The 19,837-nt window shown below is 49.5% G+C and overlaps 3 protein-coding genes and 1 non-coding gene across 5 annotated transcripts; 2 read left to right on the top strand and 2 right to left on the bottom strand.

Annotated features, from left to right (window-relative positions):
• Positions 1-2,710: 2,710 nt before the first annotated feature.
• On the bottom strand, positions 2,711-6,242 carry LOC119299995 (rhodanese-like domain-containing protein 6). Its single transcript, XM_037577087.1, has 9 exons — positions 5,931-6,242; positions 5,657-5,818; positions 5,443-5,548; positions 5,099-5,297; positions 4,922-5,003; positions 4,728-4,810; positions 4,512-4,644; positions 4,221-4,392; positions 2,711-3,582 (listed from the first exon to the last, which is right to left on the bottom strand). Exons 1-9 carry the CDS (start codon positions 6,144-6,146, stop codon positions 2,858-2,860), a joined length of 1,878 nt encoding a protein of 625 aa, XP_037432984.1. The 5' UTR covers positions 6,147-6,242; the 3' UTR covers positions 2,711-2,857.
• Positions 6,243-6,330: 88 nt separating this feature from the next.
• LOC119299991 lies at positions 6,331-12,139 on the top strand. Of its 2 annotated transcripts, XM_037577084.1 has the most exons (5): positions 6,332-6,643; positions 10,753-10,807; positions 10,889-10,945; positions 11,074-11,151; positions 11,460-12,139. In XM_037577084.1, the coding sequence occupies exons 1-5, from the start codon at positions 6,404-6,406 to the stop codon at positions 11,939-11,941; spliced, it is 912 nt and encodes a 303-aa protein (XP_037432981.1). In that variant the 5' UTR covers positions 6,332-6,403; the 3' UTR covers positions 11,942-12,139. The 2 variants fall into 2 exon arrangements, with proteins under 2 accessions (XP_037432980.1, XP_037432981.1); XM_037577083.1 differs by having other exon boundaries at positions 6,331-6,643; positions 10,753-10,945.
• A 2,399-nt stretch (positions 12,140-14,538) lies between these two features.
• TRNAG-UCC lies at positions 14,539-14,610 on the top strand. Its single transcript has one exon. It is a non-coding gene; the product is annotated as a tRNA-Gly (tRNA).
• A 1,993-nt stretch (positions 14,611-16,603) lies between these two features.
• On the bottom strand, positions 16,604-18,264 carry LOC119299989 (probable glycerol-3-phosphate acyltransferase 3). The gene has a single exon (XM_037577081.1). The coding sequence runs from the start codon at positions 18,262-18,264 to the stop codon at positions 16,642-16,644; it is 1,623 nt and encodes a 540-aa protein (XP_037432978.1). The 3' UTR covers positions 16,604-16,641.
• Positions 18,265-19,837: the final 1,573 nt, after the last annotated feature.

Genomic DNA, 19,837 nt, shown 5'->3' with positions numbered 1-19,837 from the left:
TTTACCATTGTCGAGGATGTCTTGTAACCGGGATGCCGAGTCTGATCGGAATGTCTCGAGAGAAGGAATATCCTTCGTTGACCGTGAGAGCTTGTGATGGGCTAAGTTGGGACTCCCCTGCAGGGATTTGAACTTTCGAAAGTCATGCCCGCGGTTATGGGCAGATGGGAATTTGTTAAAGCCCTCCCCTTGCCCCTCTATTTATAGGGGAAGGAGGAAGGGGGCCGGCCCCCTCTAGATGAGATCTAGAGGGGGGGGGGGCGGCCAAGGGGAGGGGGCTTGCCCCCCAAGCAAGGGGGGCGCCCCCTCTAGGGTTTCCCCCCAACCCTCGGCGCATGGGCCCAAAGGGGGGATGCGCCCAGCCCTCCAAGGGCTGGTTCCCTTTCCTCTACGGCCCATGAGGCCCTCCAAGAGAGGTGGCCCCTCCCGGTGGACTCCCGGAACCCCTCCGGTGGCCCCGGTATAATACCGATATGCCCCCGAACTTTTCCGGTGACCGTATGACAACTTCCCATATATAGATCTTCACCTCCGGACTATTCCGGAACTCCTCGTGACGTCCGAGATCTCATCCGAGACTCCGAACAACATTCGGTAGTCACATACAAGTCTTCCTAATAACCCTAGCGTTATCGAACCTTAAGTGTGTAGACCCTACGGGTTCGGGAACCATGCAGACATGACCGAGACAACTCTCCGGCCAATAACCAACAGCGGGATCTGGATACCCATGTTGGCTCCCACATGTTCGACGATGATCCCATCGGATGAACCACGATGTCAAGGATTCAAGCAATACTGTATACAATTCCCTTTGTCAATCGGTACGTTACTTGCCCGAGATTCGATCATCGGTATCCCAATACCTCGTTCAATCTCGTTACCGGCAAGTCACTTTACTCGTTCCGCAACACATCATCCCGTGACCAACCCTTAGTCACATTGAGCTCATTACGATGATGTGTTACCGAGTGGGCCCAGAGATACCTCTCCGTCATACGGAGTGACAAATCCCAGTCTCGATTCGTGCCAACCCAACAGACACTTTCAGATATATCCGTAGTGCACCTTTATAGTCACCCAGTTACATTGTGACGTTTGGCACACCCAAAGTATTCCTACAGTATCCGGGAGTTACACAATCTCATGGTCTAAGGAAAAGATACTTGACATTAGAAAAGCTTTAGCAGACGAACTACACGATCTTGCGCTATGCTTAGGATTGGGTCTTGTCCATCACATCATTCTTCTAATGATGTGATCCCGTTATCAATGACATCCAATGTCCATGGTCAGGAAACCGTAACCATCTATTGATCAACGAGCTAGTCAACTAGAGGCTCACTAGGGACATGTCGTGGTCTATATATTCACACATGTATTATGATTTCCGGATAACACAATTATAGCATGAACAATAGACAATTATCATGAATAAGAAAATATAATAATAACTATTTTATTATTGCCTCTAGGGCATATTTCCAACAATAACATATGTGTGTAGACTATGAGACGAAATCAGAAAACCTAGCTACAATGTAGCCAGGGTCCAAATTTCCATGGTCCCTCGCAGGACGCCCTATTTAGCACAGGGAAGTGAGAGAAGACATGTACCCCCTTGGGGGGTGTTTTTATGTTTATTTTTGTTATGTGTTGTGTGTCTGAGGCAGTGATGCATGATATAAAAGTCTCACCATTCTACCTCCATCATGGTGTGGATTTTGGCCATCACTAGTCTAGTTTGTGCAACTTTAATCGTCCATAGTTCATCAGCAAAGTCATTACGGAACTTCAAAATCTCAATGTTTCAGTTTTATAAAAATCTTTATTGTCAGAATTTGTTGCAATGATCATATATCTGATGTAAGTTGGATCACACACTACAAACCTGCACAAAGTGAGATGGCGATGGAGAAAGAGCATTCTGAACTATCAATCTTGCCGGCCATTAATCACCTAAAAAATTACTTACTTACTTACGAAGCCTTTTATCCCAAACAAGTTGGGGTAGGCTAGATATGAAACCCTTTCACAAGGACTTCCCAGGAGGTCACCCATCCTAGTACTACTCTCGCCCAAATGGGTTTCATACCCAAAAGACTGGCTAGTTTTTACGTTGGCTCACCAAGCCTATCACAACCCTTAGATATGAAACCCTTTCACGAGGACTTCCTAGGAGGTCACCCATCCTAGTACTATTCTCGCTCAAATGGGTTTCATACCTATGGGACTGGCTAGTTTTTACGTTGGCTCGCCAAGCCTATCACCTAAAAAATTATTGACAAATATTTGATCAATTTTACACTGAAACTCATGTGATACAATATCATGATCACCAGCTAATACTTTTGAATAAAAATCTAATACCAATTTTATACCATGTAAAATACTCCATCCGTCCCATAATATATGACGTTTTTTGACACTAGTGTAGTGTCAAAAAACGTCTTACATTATGGGACAGAGGGTAGCAGAGAAATTGTTGGTCAAAGTTTGTCCTAAACCAAATACATGTTACATTTTGTTCAAAGTATCCATGTCATTTTTCCCTGAAGGTCAAACAAAATTTTAGCTCAAACAATCAAAATCTTTCACACTTATAGATATATAAAAAATTTGCACAAATACTAAAGCAGAATAATGGGCACATCCTAAGACATGATTTTATACAGTGCTGTACGCGGGACAATAACTATTTTGCGCCATCCACAAAGCATCTGGTTTCAACTCACTGATTTGTTTGTTGTCTTTCCTTTCCTTCGGTTTTAGAGGCAAAAGTAGTATACAAAAAGAAGAAATACATCATAGCAGGTCCAGAGATACAACAAAGCACATCCCCTATTTTCCAAAAAGGTCATATGAAATTGCATAGGAACTCTTTCATCCGATCGATGTAGGGTGGCCGGGTAGGAATGATATGCCCCATGTCATGCTCAACGATGGTGCACCGGCCCTCCTCAAACATGCCAGCAAGTTCAGTGCTTGCCCTGCTTGCGATCTGCCTGTCATGACCTTCACCGCCACCGAAGCAATGGAGCGAGGGGAGCCTGATTGGCTCTCTGTCAAAATCGCCAACAGGTGCTGGATATCCAGAGCAGAATATCCCAAACCTGAACTTTGGAGATCCGCAAGTCTTCTGCTGCTGCCTGCACAGTAAGGCAGCCATTGCTGCACCCTGGGAGAAACCGAGAACGCCATCAAAGTTGCCGTCCTGAGCAATTATACTTTCAAGGTATGCATATGATTCCTTGAACCCGTCTGTTTGTTCCTGGTACTGAAGGGGGTCAAACGGTGCATCTGCAACCTTCCAATCTTGCATGGTGTGGCAGCTCATGTGCGGAGAAACTAGCCATGCGGATTTTGTTTTTGCTGTGCCAGATGGAGGTGAGGGTTTGTCGGAGCAGACATCTGGATCTGGTCGGTATACAAATGAAAGCTTGTGTGGAGCGTCTATAAAGACAAGCTCCGCGATGTGTTTCAGCTTCTTCGCAAGTGATGATGTTCTTCCCTTAAAGTTTGAAGAGTTCTGACGGAAGCCGTGCAAGCAGAGAATCCTCAACTTCTTCAGCTGCTCACTACCTGGTACATCATTTCCACAAGTTGCAATACTAACACTCAGACAAAAATACTGACTTGGAAGCAATACACGGGTACCGACAAAAGGTAATACTATCTCAGACAAAAATGAATTGAAGACCACAAACGAATTGATTGAAAAAGAAATAGGCACTTCAAACTACAAGTGGAAGTTCGTGAGGAGAAAACAGGAGAAAGACATCAACATTTGTTGCAACACTGTCAAAAGCTGCATGTGTGCCGTGCTTGAGGCGTGCGCCGGACAGACCTTCCATTTGACCAATGCTTTTATCTCTTTGCTCCAGAGCAATACACGGGTAACGACTAGTTAAGTTAGTACAGAAGCTTGCTACCATATGGTCTATGGAGTTCATTTTGACCCCATAGGTTTCAAATACTCCCTACAAAATTAGCGAATCTACTGTGTGTTACTCTTTCTTGCTGAGCACCACTTCTTTAGTTCTGCCTACATAGTTACTCTACAAAATTAGCGAATCTACTGTGCATTACTCTTTCTTGGTGAGCAACACTTCCTTAGTTCTGCCTACGTAGCATATGGACTTCTAGGCTGGGCATACTTGATAATATCTTAAATAGCCAAACATCCGAATGACACAAATGTGAATTGATACAGACCTTACCATTACTCCCAGGAGCTTTAGAGGTTGAAATTTTGTTGCTTATGGATAGCTTTCCAATGTCAGAAGGTTCAGATAGCTCTGACTCTGCTTGGTAGTCTTGCTTTACAGATATTTCACAGCACTGTTTTCCATTCTTTAGACATAGTTCACATACATACTCCTTATTAGAATCCTGGAGAAGAAAATGTTTACAAGATTTAGCAGACACATTCTGTCATGAGTCATCAAGAATGAAATTAAGGTAATTAGCAACAATTTAGAAAACAATATAAAGCATGTCATCTTAGGTACCTGACATGTGGAGCACACTAAGACCAACATTCTGCAATTGCTGCAACGACACCGAGAGGAATAGTCATCATAGGTAGATCCACATATCAAACAAGTTCCAAGTATGTTATCTTTATTGCTTCCCACAGAGATTCTGTTAAACCATATTGAAACAAGTTAAGTAACTGAGTTACTATGAAATAGTTCAAGGGTTCGAGCACAAAGTTCAGCACTAACCTATGGTCGAATACAAAATTCTTTCCATCAAAATAGCCACCATCGGGATATTGCTCCAAATATCTTTGAATGCCACCGTATAACTAACGCAAGCACAATAATAAATGATCATAAATAATGCAAAGTACGATATCATGGTGTATATGTACGGATGTCTGAAATCTCAAAATTAGCAACCGAAAGGTGCAGCTTACTTGAAAAACATTCTCAAAGCCTTCACCTTTGGAGCGGATATAAGCTGAGGCCATCTCACACCGTATACCTCCTGTGCAGTACCTGAAAATACCAATAAGGTAGTTCTTAAATTGCTTGCTAAATGTGTTGCCTAAACTCTAAAGCAATGTATAATTCGAAGACCTGGCCATACATACATCATAATTGATTTACCACGTAGCTTCTCAGTATGCTCATCTATCCACAATGGCAAGTCACTGTATTGTCTGATCTCAGGATGCAGCGTCTCCACATTTGGTACATGAAACTTGCCGATCCGCGTCTCATACAGATTCCTTGCATCCAAAACAACCACATCATTCTGCCCCGCAGGCGCCTCAGTATCCGAACCAGTTCCTGCGACAAGAGCAATCCAACTTAGCATCAAGCTCTTGTTTAAACATCTGTTCTTAATGGCAAGAGAATGATCTCGCTACTAAGCAGAGTGTAGATCACATTGACAGCCAGATGTATACAAGCTTCGGTTTGAGAATCAACCCACCCACAGTCTGAAGCACCGAGTGGAACTCAGACGCTGACAAATGCCTCCCGGCGAATGAGATATCGGGCGTTGTCAGCGATGGGTTGGAACAAAGCGTAACCAGCTCCTGCCAATCCCAAGAACAGCATTAGACACAATGTAATTGACAAGACTTCACGGTGCTACACGAGCTCATAAATGGTGAAAACATTTGCCTTGTGAGGAAGAAGAGAACCTTGACGAGCCGAACCGAGAGTGACGTGAAGCCGCACTCCCTGGCGACCCTCTCGTCGATAGGGTCCTCGCAGGAGGCCAGCTTGAAGTCGGTCCCGTCGAACAGGCTGTTCGAGCTCATCTCCTCGATGTGCTTCTCCAGCGCCGCCATTCTTCCCCCGAGCTACCAGCGCAAAACGTCGCCACGAATTCAAGTACCCACCACGATACATACGGGAATCCGCAAAACACGGCGCCGTTAGCGGGGGGAGAACTAGAAAGAGGCGGATGCTCACCGTGGCATTGACGCCGTCGGGGCCGACGCGGACGCGGCCGACGAGCGCGAGAGCGCGGCAGCGGGACTCGTAGAAGGCCGCGAGCGCGGGGGCGTCGGGGACATCGGCGTACTTGTAGTACAGGAGCACGCCGTAGCTTCCGTCTCCACCGCCTCCTTCCTCCTGCTTCTGCTGCTCCTGAGTCGACGTCGGCGGCAGCGCCGCCTTCGCGTCCATGGCTACGAGTACGACCACGAGCCGCAAAACCCTAGGCGACTGCGGCCGGAGGAGGAAGAAGACGGAGAGGCCGGCTTTCCCAGAACCCGGCCCATATTGATTGAGCGCGCGGCCTCTACAAAAAACAAAATGGCCCACCCAAGAGCCCGGCCCGTTAACTACCTTATCTGCCCACGTTTCGTTTCGCTCCGCGTCCCCAAACCAAAACCCCCGCGAGAACCTTCCTCCTCTCCTCTTCTCACCGACAACCGTCGCTCATGGAGGCCACCGCCGCGTCGACGCGGCCTCTCTTCCTCCTGGCGCCTTCGCCACCGCTGGTCAGCACGGTGCGGCTCGCCCTTGGCGTGGGGAGGCGCCGGTTCGTGGCCGCGGGGGCCAGGAAGAAGAGGGGGCGGCAGGACGGGGAGGCGGGGGAGGAGAGGGTGGACGCGCACAGCTTCAACCCCAAGGCCGGCGAGGTCACCGGGCCGTTCCCCGAGGCCGTGCTTCTCAGAAAGGTGCGTGTGCCCGTGATTTGTGCTGCGGGCAGTTGCACTAATTCTGTAGAGCGTTGGCATTTGGGTTGCGGAGAATTTTGATGTTAGCTTATGGATAATGAACTCCCTTTGACGAATATCAAATGTAGCATGGTTGCTAGTTTGGTGAAGTAGGCATATTATTCGATAGACCTTGGACCGAAAAGCTAGGCAGATTATTGGAGGCAATAGATGGTATTTGTTGCAGCTTTCCGTATCTGAATTCTGAATATGGTGTCATTCTCTGAGCATAGTTTGGTATCATTCTCTGCTCATAGTTTCCAGATTGCAGTATTTATTAATAGTGAGCATGGGTAGATCCACAAGTGTAGTTTCATGATGATGTTTCTTGGGCTGGATGGGCGAATTCTACTGATACAATCTGCAATGTTTCTATTTTGCTAAAATGCTGGTAACAGTCCCTTATGCTTGGCATTTGGCCCCTCATCTTTCGTTTGGAAGAAATATGGTAGAAACTAGGGTTCTACTGGGTCTAGGGCGGAGATTGTAGGGGAAGGAGGGGGCTGGACGCGGGCGATCTCGCGGTCGCCGTCGTGCGCGAGGGAAGAGGCGGCGGCGTTGGCAGGAGGCGGCTAGGGTTAGGTCTCCCGGCTCCCTTCGGGAAGCCGAGCAAATAATGATTGCTTCTTGCTTAATCTCAAAACGGGTCCTTACATGAGTTTATATAATCCTCCTAATGATATAATTGGGCTAAGCCCCTAACACGATAAGATAACTGGGCCAGGCCCCTAACTGCCTGGCTGTAATATATGCCGCTCATAACATTTCTCCCCGCCTACACAAACAGCTCGTCCTCGAGCTGGAAGGCGGGAAAGCGCTTTGCGGAACTCCTCGAGGTGATCAGCCGTCACCAAACACCTCCGCGGCAACTGGGGCGTGCAGGTCACCGAGCCCGGCGGCGGCGGCTTTCTAGGTAGAAGAAGCCGGGGGGACATTGCCGAGATGTGAAATTGCTGGATATGCTGATTGTTCTGAACCTGGATGAAGACTCCAATTCCTGCATGTTTAGTACCATCATCTGGTTGTATTCGCCATGCAGCATCACAGAAGATAGCATTGCCTGCAAAAAAATCTGTATTTTGAATTGCCGGTGGTAGAAGATGGTCCTGTAAGTACGTCGCAGCATGGTCTTCAGCAGGAATTGCTCCTTCTAATTTGGTTCCTTGCATGATTGCGTTAATCTCTGAACACCATAAATCGTTGCTATTAGCCAATGGACCAAACTATCACTGCTAAGACTTAAATGACAGACAAATTGTAATGGTTATAATCATTTTAATGTTTGTTTCCTTAGATTAGAAGTTTTCAATATTTATTTGTTCGGTTATAATCATTTTAATGTTTGTTTCCTTAGATTAGAAGTTTTCTGGTAGGATCAAGTACTCTACCAGGTCTAGGGCGTAGGTGGTAAGGGAAGGATGGAGGGAGACGTGGCGAGGATCGGGCGCGCCGGCGGCAGGGCGCCGTCGCGGCTAGGAGAAGGGCGGTGGCTAGGGCTGTTGGCGGCTAGGGTTCCGGCTCCTCAGGGAGCCGGGCAATAGGAGATAATATTCTTCTTATTGCTTGCCTTCAAAAAGAGCCTTACAACCTATATTTATATCCTAGATAACTTGTAGAAGAATCAACCTAAGATAACTTGCCTAAGATAACTTGCCTAATCTAAAAATAAAAACTAAGATAACTTGCGGGCCTAAGCCGGCCGGCCATAACACTTCTCCCCGCCTGCACAAACAGCTCGTCCTCGAGCTGTAAGGTGGGGAAGCGCTTGCTTGAACTCTTCGAGGTAATCAACCAGCGTCAAACACCTTCTCGACATCTGGGGCGGCCAGGTCAGCGGCGACGGCGTCCTCCGGAATGTAGTCTGCCACCTCCAGGTAGAAGAGTCGCGGGCAGGCGTGGCCGGGCTTGTAGGGTTCGTCGCAGTTGAAGCACAACCCTTGGCGGCGACGCTCGAGTATCTCAGCTGGGGTGAGCTGGCGGAACGGGCGCCCCGCGGTCGCGGCGAGGGGTGCCGCAGAAGCCTGCACAGGCCGACCCTGCGCGGAATCCGGTTCGGGTAGCGACCCAGCAGTCTGGGACGGTGATTCCTGCTGGATGGCCACCGCGCGGCGCTCGAACGCGCGGGCGTAATACATGGCCGACTGGAGATCCTGGGGTCCCCGAAGCTCCACGTCGACGCGGATATGGTCCGGTAGACCACCCACAAATAACTCGGCGCGCTGAGTGGCGGAGACGCCCGGCGCGTGGCACGCCAGGGCCTGGAAGCGGTCGGCGTAGTCCTGCACCGTGGATGTGAAAGGTAAGCGGCCGAGGGTCGCCAGTCGGCTCCCGCGGATAGGAGGCCCGAACCGGAGGAGACAGAGCTCCCGGAAGCGCTCCCATGGTGGCATGCCGCCCTCGTCCTGCTCGAGGGCGTAGTACCAGGTCTGCGCTGCGCCTCGAAGATGATAGGACGCGAGCCAGGTGCGATCCGAAGCGAGCGTCCGCTGCCCTCGAAAGAACTGCTCGCACTGGTTGAGCCAGTTGAGGGGGTCCTCCGTGCCCTCGTAGGTGGCGAAGTCCAGTTTGGCGAAGCGAGGGGGTGTCGGCCCGCCGTGCCCGGGGGCGGCCGTAGTCGCCGCCAGCGCGTATGCTGGGTCGGGAAGCGCCGGGGCGTAGTTCGCCGAGCTGGAGGGGTGATCAAACCGCAGGGAGGGCGTCGGGTGTTCCGGCGGCGTGGAGTAGACCGGCCCCGAAGACGAGCCGGTCGCCCAAGCGGGGATCGGCGATGGTGACGGTGGAAACTGCACCTGGTGCAGGGGCCGACCCGTAGCCCTAGGCGCGGGTGGTGGTACTGTCGATGGCGGCGGCGCCTGGTGGAGCTGCACCGGCGCCTGCGGCGTGGGGGCCGGCGGTGACGCCAGAAGAAGCTGCTGGGTCTGGCCCTGCTCCGAGGCGCCGATGCCCAGGTTAGGGCTGGGCGGGGCCGGTGGAGGACCCTGCTCCGAGGCCGCTGGAAGGTAGGGCGCGACGGAGGACGGCGCGGCCGGCGCGGTCCAAGTGGGCCACTGCGGCCCCGTGGTGGCGAGAAGTGGCGGGGCTGCCGGCGCGATCTGCGGCGGCCACTGCGCCCAAGGCGGCGGTGCGGCCGCTGGGGCGGGGAGCGCCGGGTAGCCTCCGGTGATGGCCCCCGGTGCCGAGTACCATGGAAGCGCCTGCTGACCTGCGGCCATGGCTGGATGGAGTCCGGTGATGGCCCCCGGTGCCGAGTACCACGGAAGCGCCTGCTGACCCGCGGCCATGGCTGGATGGAGTGGTGGGGGCGGCCCGTACGGACCTGCCAGGTAGAGGCGGATCCCTTGAACCGCGGTGACGAGGTCGTTGAGGACGCCCGCCATGGCCTCCGGCGTGAACTGTTGCGGCTGCGGGGGAGGTGATGGCGGCGGCGAGTGTTGGACGGGGGCCTGTGGCTGCCCTTGGCCCGGCGTTGTGCCGGGTGCCGTTAGGACCGGCGCTGAGAGCGACGCAGTGGTGCCCGCCGAGAGCGAGGCCGTGACGCCCGGCGCAGAGGCGGCGGTGGTGGAGGAGTTGGCGGGCAGCGGTGGTGGTGGCGGTGGAATTGGCGGAGACATGGTCGAAACCCGGTTACCTGATACCAAATTGGTAGGATCAAGTACTCTACCAGGTCTAGGGCGTAGGTGGTAAGGGAAGGATGGAGGGAGACGTGGCGAGGATCGGGCGCGCCGGCGGCAGGGCGCCGTCGCGGCTAGGAGAAGGGCGGTGGCTAGGGCTGTTGGCGGCTAGGGTTCCGGCTCCTCAGGGAGCCGGGCAATAGGAGATAATATTCTTCTTATTGCTTGCCTTCAAAAAGAGCCTTACAACCTATATTTATATCCTAGATAACTTGTAGAAGAATCAACCTAAGATAACTTGCCTAAGATAACTTGCCTAATCTAAAAATAAAAACTAAGATAACTTGCGGGCCTAAGCCGGCCGGCCATAACATTTTCAATATTTATTTGTTCCTTGAGAAGAAAGCAAAAAATGAGATTTATAGTTGATTATACTTTTTTGTGCTGATTGTTTTGCAGAAAAAGGTGAAAGAGGACGGTGAAGCTTTGCCAGAATTCGCGGACGCCGAAGAAGGTGATAGTCATTTTGCACTCAGTTGGTCCTTTTTGTGCTTGATGCCAATACGCGATCTGTCTAACCCAACTAAATTTACAGAAAAGCTATACGAGCTTCTTAACATTCAGCTAGAGAGTGGTTTAAATCTGCAAAGAAGTAAGACCTCTTCCCTTTCCCCCCTTATCAAAACATTTTAATTGGTTATATATGGCGGCATCATTGCACGCCTGTTCAGATGTGGTGATCTAAGATCAGGATAATGAACATTCTCCATCATTCTGCAGTGCGACACTATGAAGTTGTTTACCTCATTCACGAGGACCGCGTGGAAGAAGTTGAAGACGTTGTATCAAAAGTACAAGGTGCATTTCTCGATACTCACGCATCACTTACTCAGTTGTACAAAGATGTGATTTTGTCCACATGTTGTTTGTATGTACTTAAATCCTCAGCGAGTTAATCTCAGTCATGATGAGTATGACAAACTTCCATGTTATGGCGGCAAAGGGTTTGACACTCTTCTGGAGCCATGGCCTGCTAAAGAATACTCCTGTCTGGCTGATTTGCTAACTTTAATCGCCTAAAACATACTATTTGGGGTGTTTCAGTTCTATCGAGGATTTTGCTGCTGTAAGGTATGCTATAAACTATGTTCTTCGTTCTATTGTAGACTTTATCAGAGAGAAGAAAGGAAGGATTTGGAGGGTGAACAACTGGGGACTGCGCAGACTTGCTTACAAGATAAAGAAAGCAACACATGCCAACTACATCCTAATGAACTTTGAGATACAGGCACAATCCATAAACGAGTTCAAGACTCTGCTAGATAAGGATGAAAGAATCATTAGACACCTTGTGATGAAACGAGATGAGGCGATTACTGAAGATTGCCCTCCTCCACCAGAGTTCCATGCTATGCGATCTCAACAGTTGGATGACGAGTATATTGATGAGGAATATGGGAGGGTGGACGATGGGGATGATGAGGCTGAACTAGAGTCTTTTGGCAATGTTGACGATGACGTTGAAGATGGCGATGAACCTGAAATCATTCTTGTTGATGAAGTTGACGATGACAATGCCGAAGACCTCAGAAGAAGAAATAGGAAGGTGAAACTGGAGAAGTATACCGTGGAGAAGGTCTTGAGGTAGCATGCGTATCTACTGTATGGTTTAGTTCTTATACAAAGGAACACTTGTACGATGAAGTAATTACATTAGGTGTTTTCCCTGTATCGGTGACCACTATTACGATGGTAGTAATTAGTGAGATAAGCTCATCAGGTCTTCTCCCTAAATCTTGAGCTGTTGTTGTTTTTCCAAATTATGTGGTATGATCATTCCCTTGTAGATGCATTGTTTAGTACACCTTTTATTTTTTGAAAAGCATCAAAAGCCAAAATACCAGTGTGGGTTAAAAAGGCAAATCTAAGTAATTAGCACAACTCTCTATTGTAAAACTCATGCATCCTTTTATTGGCTTAATTAGTAAAACTAATTGCCGAAGTCATTACATATCTAGATGCTTGGTAGTTGGAATAGATGCTTTTATTTTAGCAGTAAATAAGAAGAGCTGGTCTATAATTTGATCAAGACGTGCTTATGTTACTTCTGATGTTCTCCTTGTTTGAGTAGACTAGTTTTTTCAATGCATTCAGTTGCTGTTGATCTGTGCGTGACAAAATGCTTAGTGACTGGCAAATTCCTTCATATTCTGCATGGTAGTTGTTGAATTCCTCTGCAGGTCCTCATGTTTGCTGGACTGTATAGTTAATTAAACCTTGGTAGCCTATATATGCACCGTTTGGTTCATATTGTTACTCCAAAAAATCAGCATATCTTCATCATTTATCCAGACACTCTTAGAATCTTTTTGCTTTCGTCTGTACAAGGTACTAACATTTCCAACTGCATTTAACGGAGTACAGTGCTGGGTATTGACTTGTTAAACTCATGACATGATCTAACCAATATGGTGGCAATCTAGCAGTGTGGAAGATGATTGGCTAGGTATGCAAACTTCACGAATGATCATACCTTAATACTGTTCAACAGTTGTTGGTAGGTGTCCTCCATGCTCAATAAAGGCTGGAGATGATTGAGTGGATTCGCCAATCAATAAGTAGCAATAACTTTGGTCGTAGAGAATTCTTGTTCATGCCCCCAACTTGTTTGTTGCTGGTCTCCTGCAAGTTTTTCTATCAAATAGAGACTATTAAAAATTTGCAGTTTATCATCACTGAACTTATCTGTGCATGCTTCTGACCATCTTTCTTTGAAATGTATGTAGTTCTAATGCATCTCTCTGAATTTGGCATATCATTTTGTTCTGTCACTACTTTGTACTCCCTCCATCCGGAAATACTTGTCGTAGAAATGGTTGTATCTAGACTTATTTTAGTTATAGATACATCCATTTTATCCATTTCTAGGACAAGTATTTCCGGACGGAGGGAGTATGTTGCATTTAGGGCCTGTGGCGTGAGTTTCAGATGATCAAGAATTCAACACTTGGAACTGGTTATGGGTAGATTTTCTTAAATGTACCTTACTTGAGATTATTAAGACTTTCTATTGATTGTTGGGACCTTGTTGATTCACCGTCTTATCTCGCCATAATTTTCTCCATGCCACAATACCAAGCAGCTGGTTCCAGATTTTCTGCCGACAGGAGAATTGTCAATTGGAAATAATAAAATCATTCTGCATTGGTTAGATAATTTAGTGAGTTTCTTCACTTATTTGCTATTTGCCGTATGGTGCATTGATGAGCCGAAATTGGTGTACGACTGTCCTTATACTGGTACTGTTGCTGCGCATGATCCTGCACTTTGCTTTCAACAGCGTATCTATGATCTGGAAACTTTAATCACGTCTCGTGGCCCCCCTCGATCAATCTGATCACGATCTGGAAACTTTCAATACCTGCTGGTAAGCAATGCCATCTTGTCATCTTGTTGATATGTTGGCCTGTTTTGGTCATAATCTGAAGAACCTTCAAGCAAATTCCTTCAGACGCAACGCGTTTGAGGACAAGTATTTCCGGACGGAGGGAGTACCAACTAATTATGTCCACCAACTTTGTACAGACAACTTACTAGATTTTTTTCCAGTTCATCATAAGGTGCGGCAATTAGTACAGATTCCCTTTTAACATTATGGCCATAATGTGGAAAGCCCCATGGCTTTCTGTCCAATCTCTGGTTCCTGCTCTTGTTAGGTGCTATTTATCGCCGAAGGCCGTCAGCCACGACCTAACTACTTTCTCCTGTTCATTCAAGACAACACTTTAGCACAATCTTCTCTGTATCAGAAGAAACTATCCAGGTTATGGCAGATGAACTATCTAGGATGTCGGAACTGTTTAGCCCCCAAATTTAGGTCTGGTCTGGAGTCTGCTTCTGCAGATGATGCTGGCATTTTGGTAGAAACTGGCTGTTGATGGCAGAAGAACCATCAAGGTCACATTTCAGCAATCTTTTCATGGCTCGAACTATCCAGGCTAGATTCCAGCAAGCCCTTCCCATTGCAGAACTATCCAGGCCATCGATCAAGCGATCGGTGGAGTGGTTTGTTCCACTGTTTCGTCCCCCCAGACTGGCTGTAGTGTGAAGTAATGACTTTCTGGGCCTGCTTGCGCAGGTGACGGTGGCATTTTGTCTCTCATTTCTTGTACGTCTCAAGAATAGTGCGTGATGACGCCTTTCTGTTCCGTTGGTATAAGGTAATGAAATGTTGCTGACATCAAAGCGTCTGTAGTCCAACGGTTAGGATAATTGCCTTCCAAGCAATAGATCCGGGTTCGACTCCCGGCAGACGCATTTTTTATTTTCTCCCAATTTGTTTCCCTTTTTCTGGAAAAATATCAATCAGCTACATGCTCGTTTTGATGACCTAAACTTTTGTAGGGTTCTTTTGATGACCTAAACTTGTCTTGTAGCAAAAATGCAAGCAGCCACAACTTGTCTTGTAGCGAAAATGCAAGCAGCCATGTATGCAAGTTTGTTTGGTATTGTAGTCACATTTTTTTTTTTTTGATTTAGTGGTGTAACCCCGCACCGACCTCACCTTCATAAAAGGGCCTTTTCATACTTTCTCTTGCCTCGCTCTCTTCTTCGTGCCCCGGTTCACTCTGCACTACGATCCCAGAAGTCCAATCTACAAACCCCACCGGTCGTTTCCCATGATGCCTTGCCACAGTTGCGAGGACCTGCTCGGACCCCACCGTGACATCTAGCTTCTTTGGATGATCGACAATCACTCGCGCCAACGGTAACAGCACTCGTACTTGGGGGACATTTGGATCGCTGCCCTCACCTGCCAAGCCAAAACATTGGCGTTGACTGAGACGTGGGCGTATGTTTGGATTAGCTCCTATTTTTTGGCATGCTCAGCCCGTCCACCCACCCTCCAATTGATTTCACGCCAACAAATTGGTGAAACCAGTGCACGCGAATCCTTTGCTAGTTTTTTGGTCAGCCCACGATTGGCGAGGAATGGGGGCAGCAACCAAACAACCCCTTGGTCCCTTCATGTGATCACGCACCTCGGTCCAATGACATTGGCTAGCCTCGTCGTATTCGATCTCCACTAGACGATGGCGAGCCGTCCCACCATAGGGGCCCCTGGGCGTCCCCACCTCATGTTGTCATGACGACACATGATGACTCAGACGAGGAAGAAGGCAGCTTTCAACCGCCGCTAATGGAGGGTGACTCTGGTCGCTAGTCATCCAGGCCCTCTTCCCGAACGACGACCCGCTACCCTCCCTCGGCCCATGTCCCTGGTGTCGACCAACGAAACCGAGGAGGAGGCAATGATGGTCGCGGTCGTTACCCTGCTCTGAGATCGTGAACGCCGCTCCCTTCACACTCCCCTCGCTGATAGGCTTCCCCGTCTCGGGCAGATGCCGAGGAGTAGGTGATGTTGGTTGTGGTCATCTCCCACTCCGATCTCGAGGCTGCCACAGAACCGCCACATGGCCCCCACCGATGTGGTGATGGCCGCGGCTATTGTAGCGTTCATCGCCGAGCCCTTTCATTTAGCTAGGGTTTAGTACAAATGAGTTTTGTAGCTAGGCTAGGGTTTAGTGCTAACTTTTGGTGGTGATGTAATGGATGAACATAATGTACATGTAGGGACTTTTGGAGATGCTCTAATACTACCTAGTGAACATAATGTAGGGAGATTATTTGTGTCATTTCTTTCATGATATATATACTCTCTCAATTCTAAAATATAGAGTGAACCAATATGTAATTGAGTGGTTAGGAGGACAGTGGTGAAGTCTTAGACTTGACACCAATGTTCGCATTTTTCCTGAATTTATTTCAAGTCATCTGGTAATGTGCGTCAGATTCTTGCAGATACTTATAGAATTAGGGTGTGGATGGGAGCTTTTATAGGAGTAAGTGTATCTACGTATATATGAATTTATGTATGAGTTTCAAAATATAAGGAGTATATATTTTTGCCAGGGCCAAAGAACCCTATTCTCATATGGAAAAGGTAATGCGGCGTTGAAGGATGTGCAAAAACTTTAAAGAGTATATACTACTCCCTCCGTTCTTAAATATTTGTCTTTCTAGAGATTTCAACAAGTGACTACATACAGAGCAAAATAAGTGAATCTACACTTTAAAATATGTCTATATACATCCGTATGTGGTAGTCCATTTGAAACTTTAAAAAGACAAATATTTAGGAACGGAGGGAGTAGTATATATCTTTAACAGAGGCTACAGAGTACATATGCTGTAGCAAACTCTCGATCTCAAATCAAATTTGTCCTGCCTCCCTCTATTTTCTTTTTCTTTTTTTCCGACGCTTGCATCTAGAGTAATTCTTTTCCGTCACGGCCACTGGCACGCTGCCCCCTTTGCGCGCACCACGCCGTCGTTGCCGGCGAGCATGAGATACTTGTCCTTCCTGGTGAGCATGGTGCACTCGTACCCGAGCGACGCCGCCATCAGGCGCTGCACGCGGTTGGCCACGTCCGTGCTCGCGGCGCCGCCGTCCCTGACGGGCGACGTGTCGACCCTGCCGAGGAACTCCACGGTGTAGCACATCCTTGGGTTGGCCAGGTAGTAGAGCGCGTCCATGGACTTCCAGCCGCCTGCCGTGGTGCCATGGAACATGGCCGTCTCGACGGCGAGCGCCACGGGCACGACGCCGTCGCCGCTGAGCTCGGCGAACAGCGGGCTGAAGCGGAGCAGGTACGGCTCGCGGCAGGTGGTGCCCTCGGGGCAGACCACGACGTGCGCTCCCCCGGCCAGGAGGCGCGCCATGGCGGCGCCGTCGTGGGCGCGGTCCCTGGCGAGGTGCACGGTGCGGCCGATGGGGGAGATGAGCTCCGAGAGCCGGCTCAGGCTGTAGGACACGGCGCGCACGGGGCGGTCCAGCGCGATGGACACGTACACGGGGTCGATGAGCGTCCGGTGGTTGCACACGTAGAGCTGCCCGCGCGACGACGGCGGCGGCGGCAGCGAGCCGCGGAGGCGCCACGACTGGCCTGTGGCGGAGAGGATCGGCGTGGCGTACTTGTATGGGAGCGTCATCGCGACGGCGATGCGGGCCACGGCGAGAGCGGCGCCCAATGGGAGCCACACGAGCATGGCGACGGTAGCGAGCGGCGTCGGAAGGAAGGCGAGGCGGCCGTCGTGGAAGACGAGCGGCCTCGGGTACTCGTCCCGCGGCAATGGCCGCCACTTGCTCTTCTCCTCGGCGCTCACCACGTACACCTCCTTGCACGAGGAAGACAGAGTGTTGTTGCAAAGAAATTCCATGGATCCTCCGGAGAAGCCCACGACATCATCGCCGAAGGCGCCCTCCATGATCTTCTTCCTTGCCTCGGACGCCGCCTCGCCGCCTCCTTCCTCCATGAGGCCGGTATAGAGCCCCCACAGCACCTTCATCTCCCTCGCCGCGACGACATCGGCCACGTCGGCCTCCAGGTAATCTTTCAAGAACGGCTCCACCATCACCCTCGGCATCCTGCTGGCCCACACCACCGCCGCCCTCCTACCGGCAGCGCCAGAGGACCACCGCCGCCGCACGGCGTCGAACGCCTCGAGACCGACGTTCTCCAGGAGCCACCGCGGCAACACGGCGCGGCCAGCGCGGAACCTCGTGGCGCGGAGCCCGCAGAAGGCGACGAAGGCCATAGCCCTGATGGCCACGTCGCCGCCGATGCAGGCGATGAAAGGGTAGAGGAGGAGCAGGAGGAGGCCCCTGAGCAAGCCGCCGGCCTCGATGGCGACCAGCATGAAGTAGGGGAAGAGGGAGCCCGAGGAGAGGAGCAAGCCGCCGTCGACGTCGACGACCAGCGCGGTTGCGTCGGTGAGCCGAGCCGAGGGTGGCGCCCGCTTGTGGACAAGGACGTCAGAGGGGTGCGGTGGTGGCAATGCGGCCCCACAGCCACCATGGAAGAAGAGCGAGAGGAAGTTGGGGAAGATGAACTTGTGGGCTCCCGCCATTTCTCCTCAACCATGCAGCTAGATGTAGTTGTCGCCGTCTTATATATACCACCGCGGCACATCGTCGTCATGGTGCAAGCCTAATAATGTGGGGTGGCTTGCCACGGCGCCCTGGTGCGTGCCTAGGGCCCTGTTTGGTTCATAAGTCTTAAGATTTTTTTTAGTTCCAATTTATAAGTCCCAAGTCCCTAAAAAGTCCCTACCTGTTTGGTTTCTGGGACTTATAAGTCTCTATAAGACCATATTACAACTATAAGTCCCTCATTGAGAGTCTTATTTCATAAGTCCCAAATGCCCACTTTAAGTCCCTATAAGTCCCTCCTGTTTGGTTTAGATGAGACTTATAGGGACTTATTAATAAGTCCCTAGACCAATAAGTCCCTGGAAACAAACACCCTTCTAATAAACCTTTCCATGAATTTTGCTAGCAGACAGACAATCTGTTCATTAACTATTATTTGTATATTTTTTGGCGAGGGCACTGTTTATTAATTCCATTTTGGCAATAAGTGTCACTTTGAGGCCATTAGTTGATACTATCAAAAAGAGATCTTCGACGATATGAGAGGAAATATTTGTTACTACATGCTCAAAGATCAAACTCCAAAACCCTTAAAATTTCCCATCCTTCCAAGTTCCAACTCGCTCAGGTATACTCGTCGCGCAGACTCACCCTTATGCTCTCCACGACACCTAAAGGGTTTGGAAATGTCCATGTTACTGACAAGACCGTGGAACTCTATGGCACTCCTGGACTAGTTCGATGGGGAGACCTTCATCGAAAATATGCTCCCCATGGAAAAATGTTTGGGGGGCGTTCAAGGGGATGCTGGGACTCAAGTGGGGGGAGAAGAATGAGAAGGCGGCTGAGGGTGTGCAGGACCCCACCTCGCCAATCACGGCTTCTACCTTCCAGGGAGAGTGTGATGTCGGTCATCACGTCGGGTTCGGGTATGATGGAGAGGGCAATGAACCTTAAGGCGACACAAGGCCTCGAAGGTATATTTCCTAAGCCCATTACGTGATCTATGCCAACATTTAAAGTTTTGGCTCTTACGTCTAATGCAAACTTGTTGAAAGTGGCCTCAAGTAGTCATGTTATTTGGAGTCCCGAGCAAGGCTCCCTTTGGAGAGGTTGGAAAGCTTTGGAGCACAGGAGTTGGCCTAGGCTGTTGTCGCGGAAAGTGTGACGAAGAGGGGCCTAATTCATACTCGAGTGGCTGAGGGGCATGCACGCGTGATGGCCATGGCTTCTGATGCAAACCATGCTAGGGAGGAGGCTGGTTCTGATTAGGAGGTGATTTCTGGTATTACACATTATATCACAATATTTATGTCTTTTCTCTCTTATTTTATAAGGTTTACATGAAGAGAGAGAATGCCCGCAGCTGGAATTCTGGACGGGAAAAGGAGCAAATATTAAAGACCTATTCTGCACAACTCCAAAAGTCCTGAAACTTCACGCAGAATATTTTTGGGATATATAAAAAATATTAGACGAAGAAAGCACCAGAGGGGGCCACCAGCCAGCCACAAGGGTGGAGGGCCCCCCGTCCTTGTGGGCCCCCTGGCA

This window comes from Triticum dicoccoides, chromosome 5A, assembly GCF_002162155.2.
Source record: "Triticum dicoccoides isolate Atlit2015 ecotype Zavitan chromosome 5A, WEW_v2.0, whole genome shotgun sequence".
NCBI lineage: Eukaryota > Viridiplantae > Streptophyta > Magnoliopsida > Poales > Poaceae > Triticum > Triticum dicoccoides.
Note: the sequence above shows the minus strand (reverse complement) of the source record. Positions and strands in the feature narration are given on the sequence as shown.

Excerpts from the sequence above, each read along its gene's own strand:
- LOC119299989 (XM_037577081.1), bottom strand. The coding sequence starts at position 18,264 with ATGGCGGGAGCCCACAAGTTCATCTTCCCCAACTTCCTCTCGCTCTTC.
- LOC119299995 (XM_037577087.1), bottom strand. The coding sequence starts at position 6,146 with ATGGACGCGAAGGCGGCGCTGCCGCCGACGTCGACTCAGGAGCAGCAG. Across the intron at positions 5,004-5,098 it reads CGTGGTAAATCAATTATGAT|GTACTGCACAGGAGGTATAC; the intron begins GTATGTATGGCC and ends TGGTATTTTCAG. Across the intron at positions 3,583-4,220 it reads TAAAGCTCCTGGGAGTAATG|GTAGTGAGCAGCTGAAGAAG; the intron begins GTAAGGTCTGTA and ends ATGATGTACCAG.
- LOC119299991 (XM_037577083.1), top strand. The coding sequence starts at position 6,404 with ATGGAGGCCACCGCCGCGTCGACGCGGCCTCTCTTCCTCCTGGCGCCT. Across the intron at positions 6,644-10,752 it reads AGGCCGTGCTTCTCAGAAAG|AAAAAGGTGAAAGAGGACGG; the intron begins GTGCGTGTGCCC and ends ATTGTTTTGCAG. Across the intron at positions 10,946-11,073 it reads TGGTTTAAATCTGCAAAGAA|TGCGACACTATGAAGTTGTT; the intron begins GTAAGACCTCTT and ends ATCATTCTGCAG.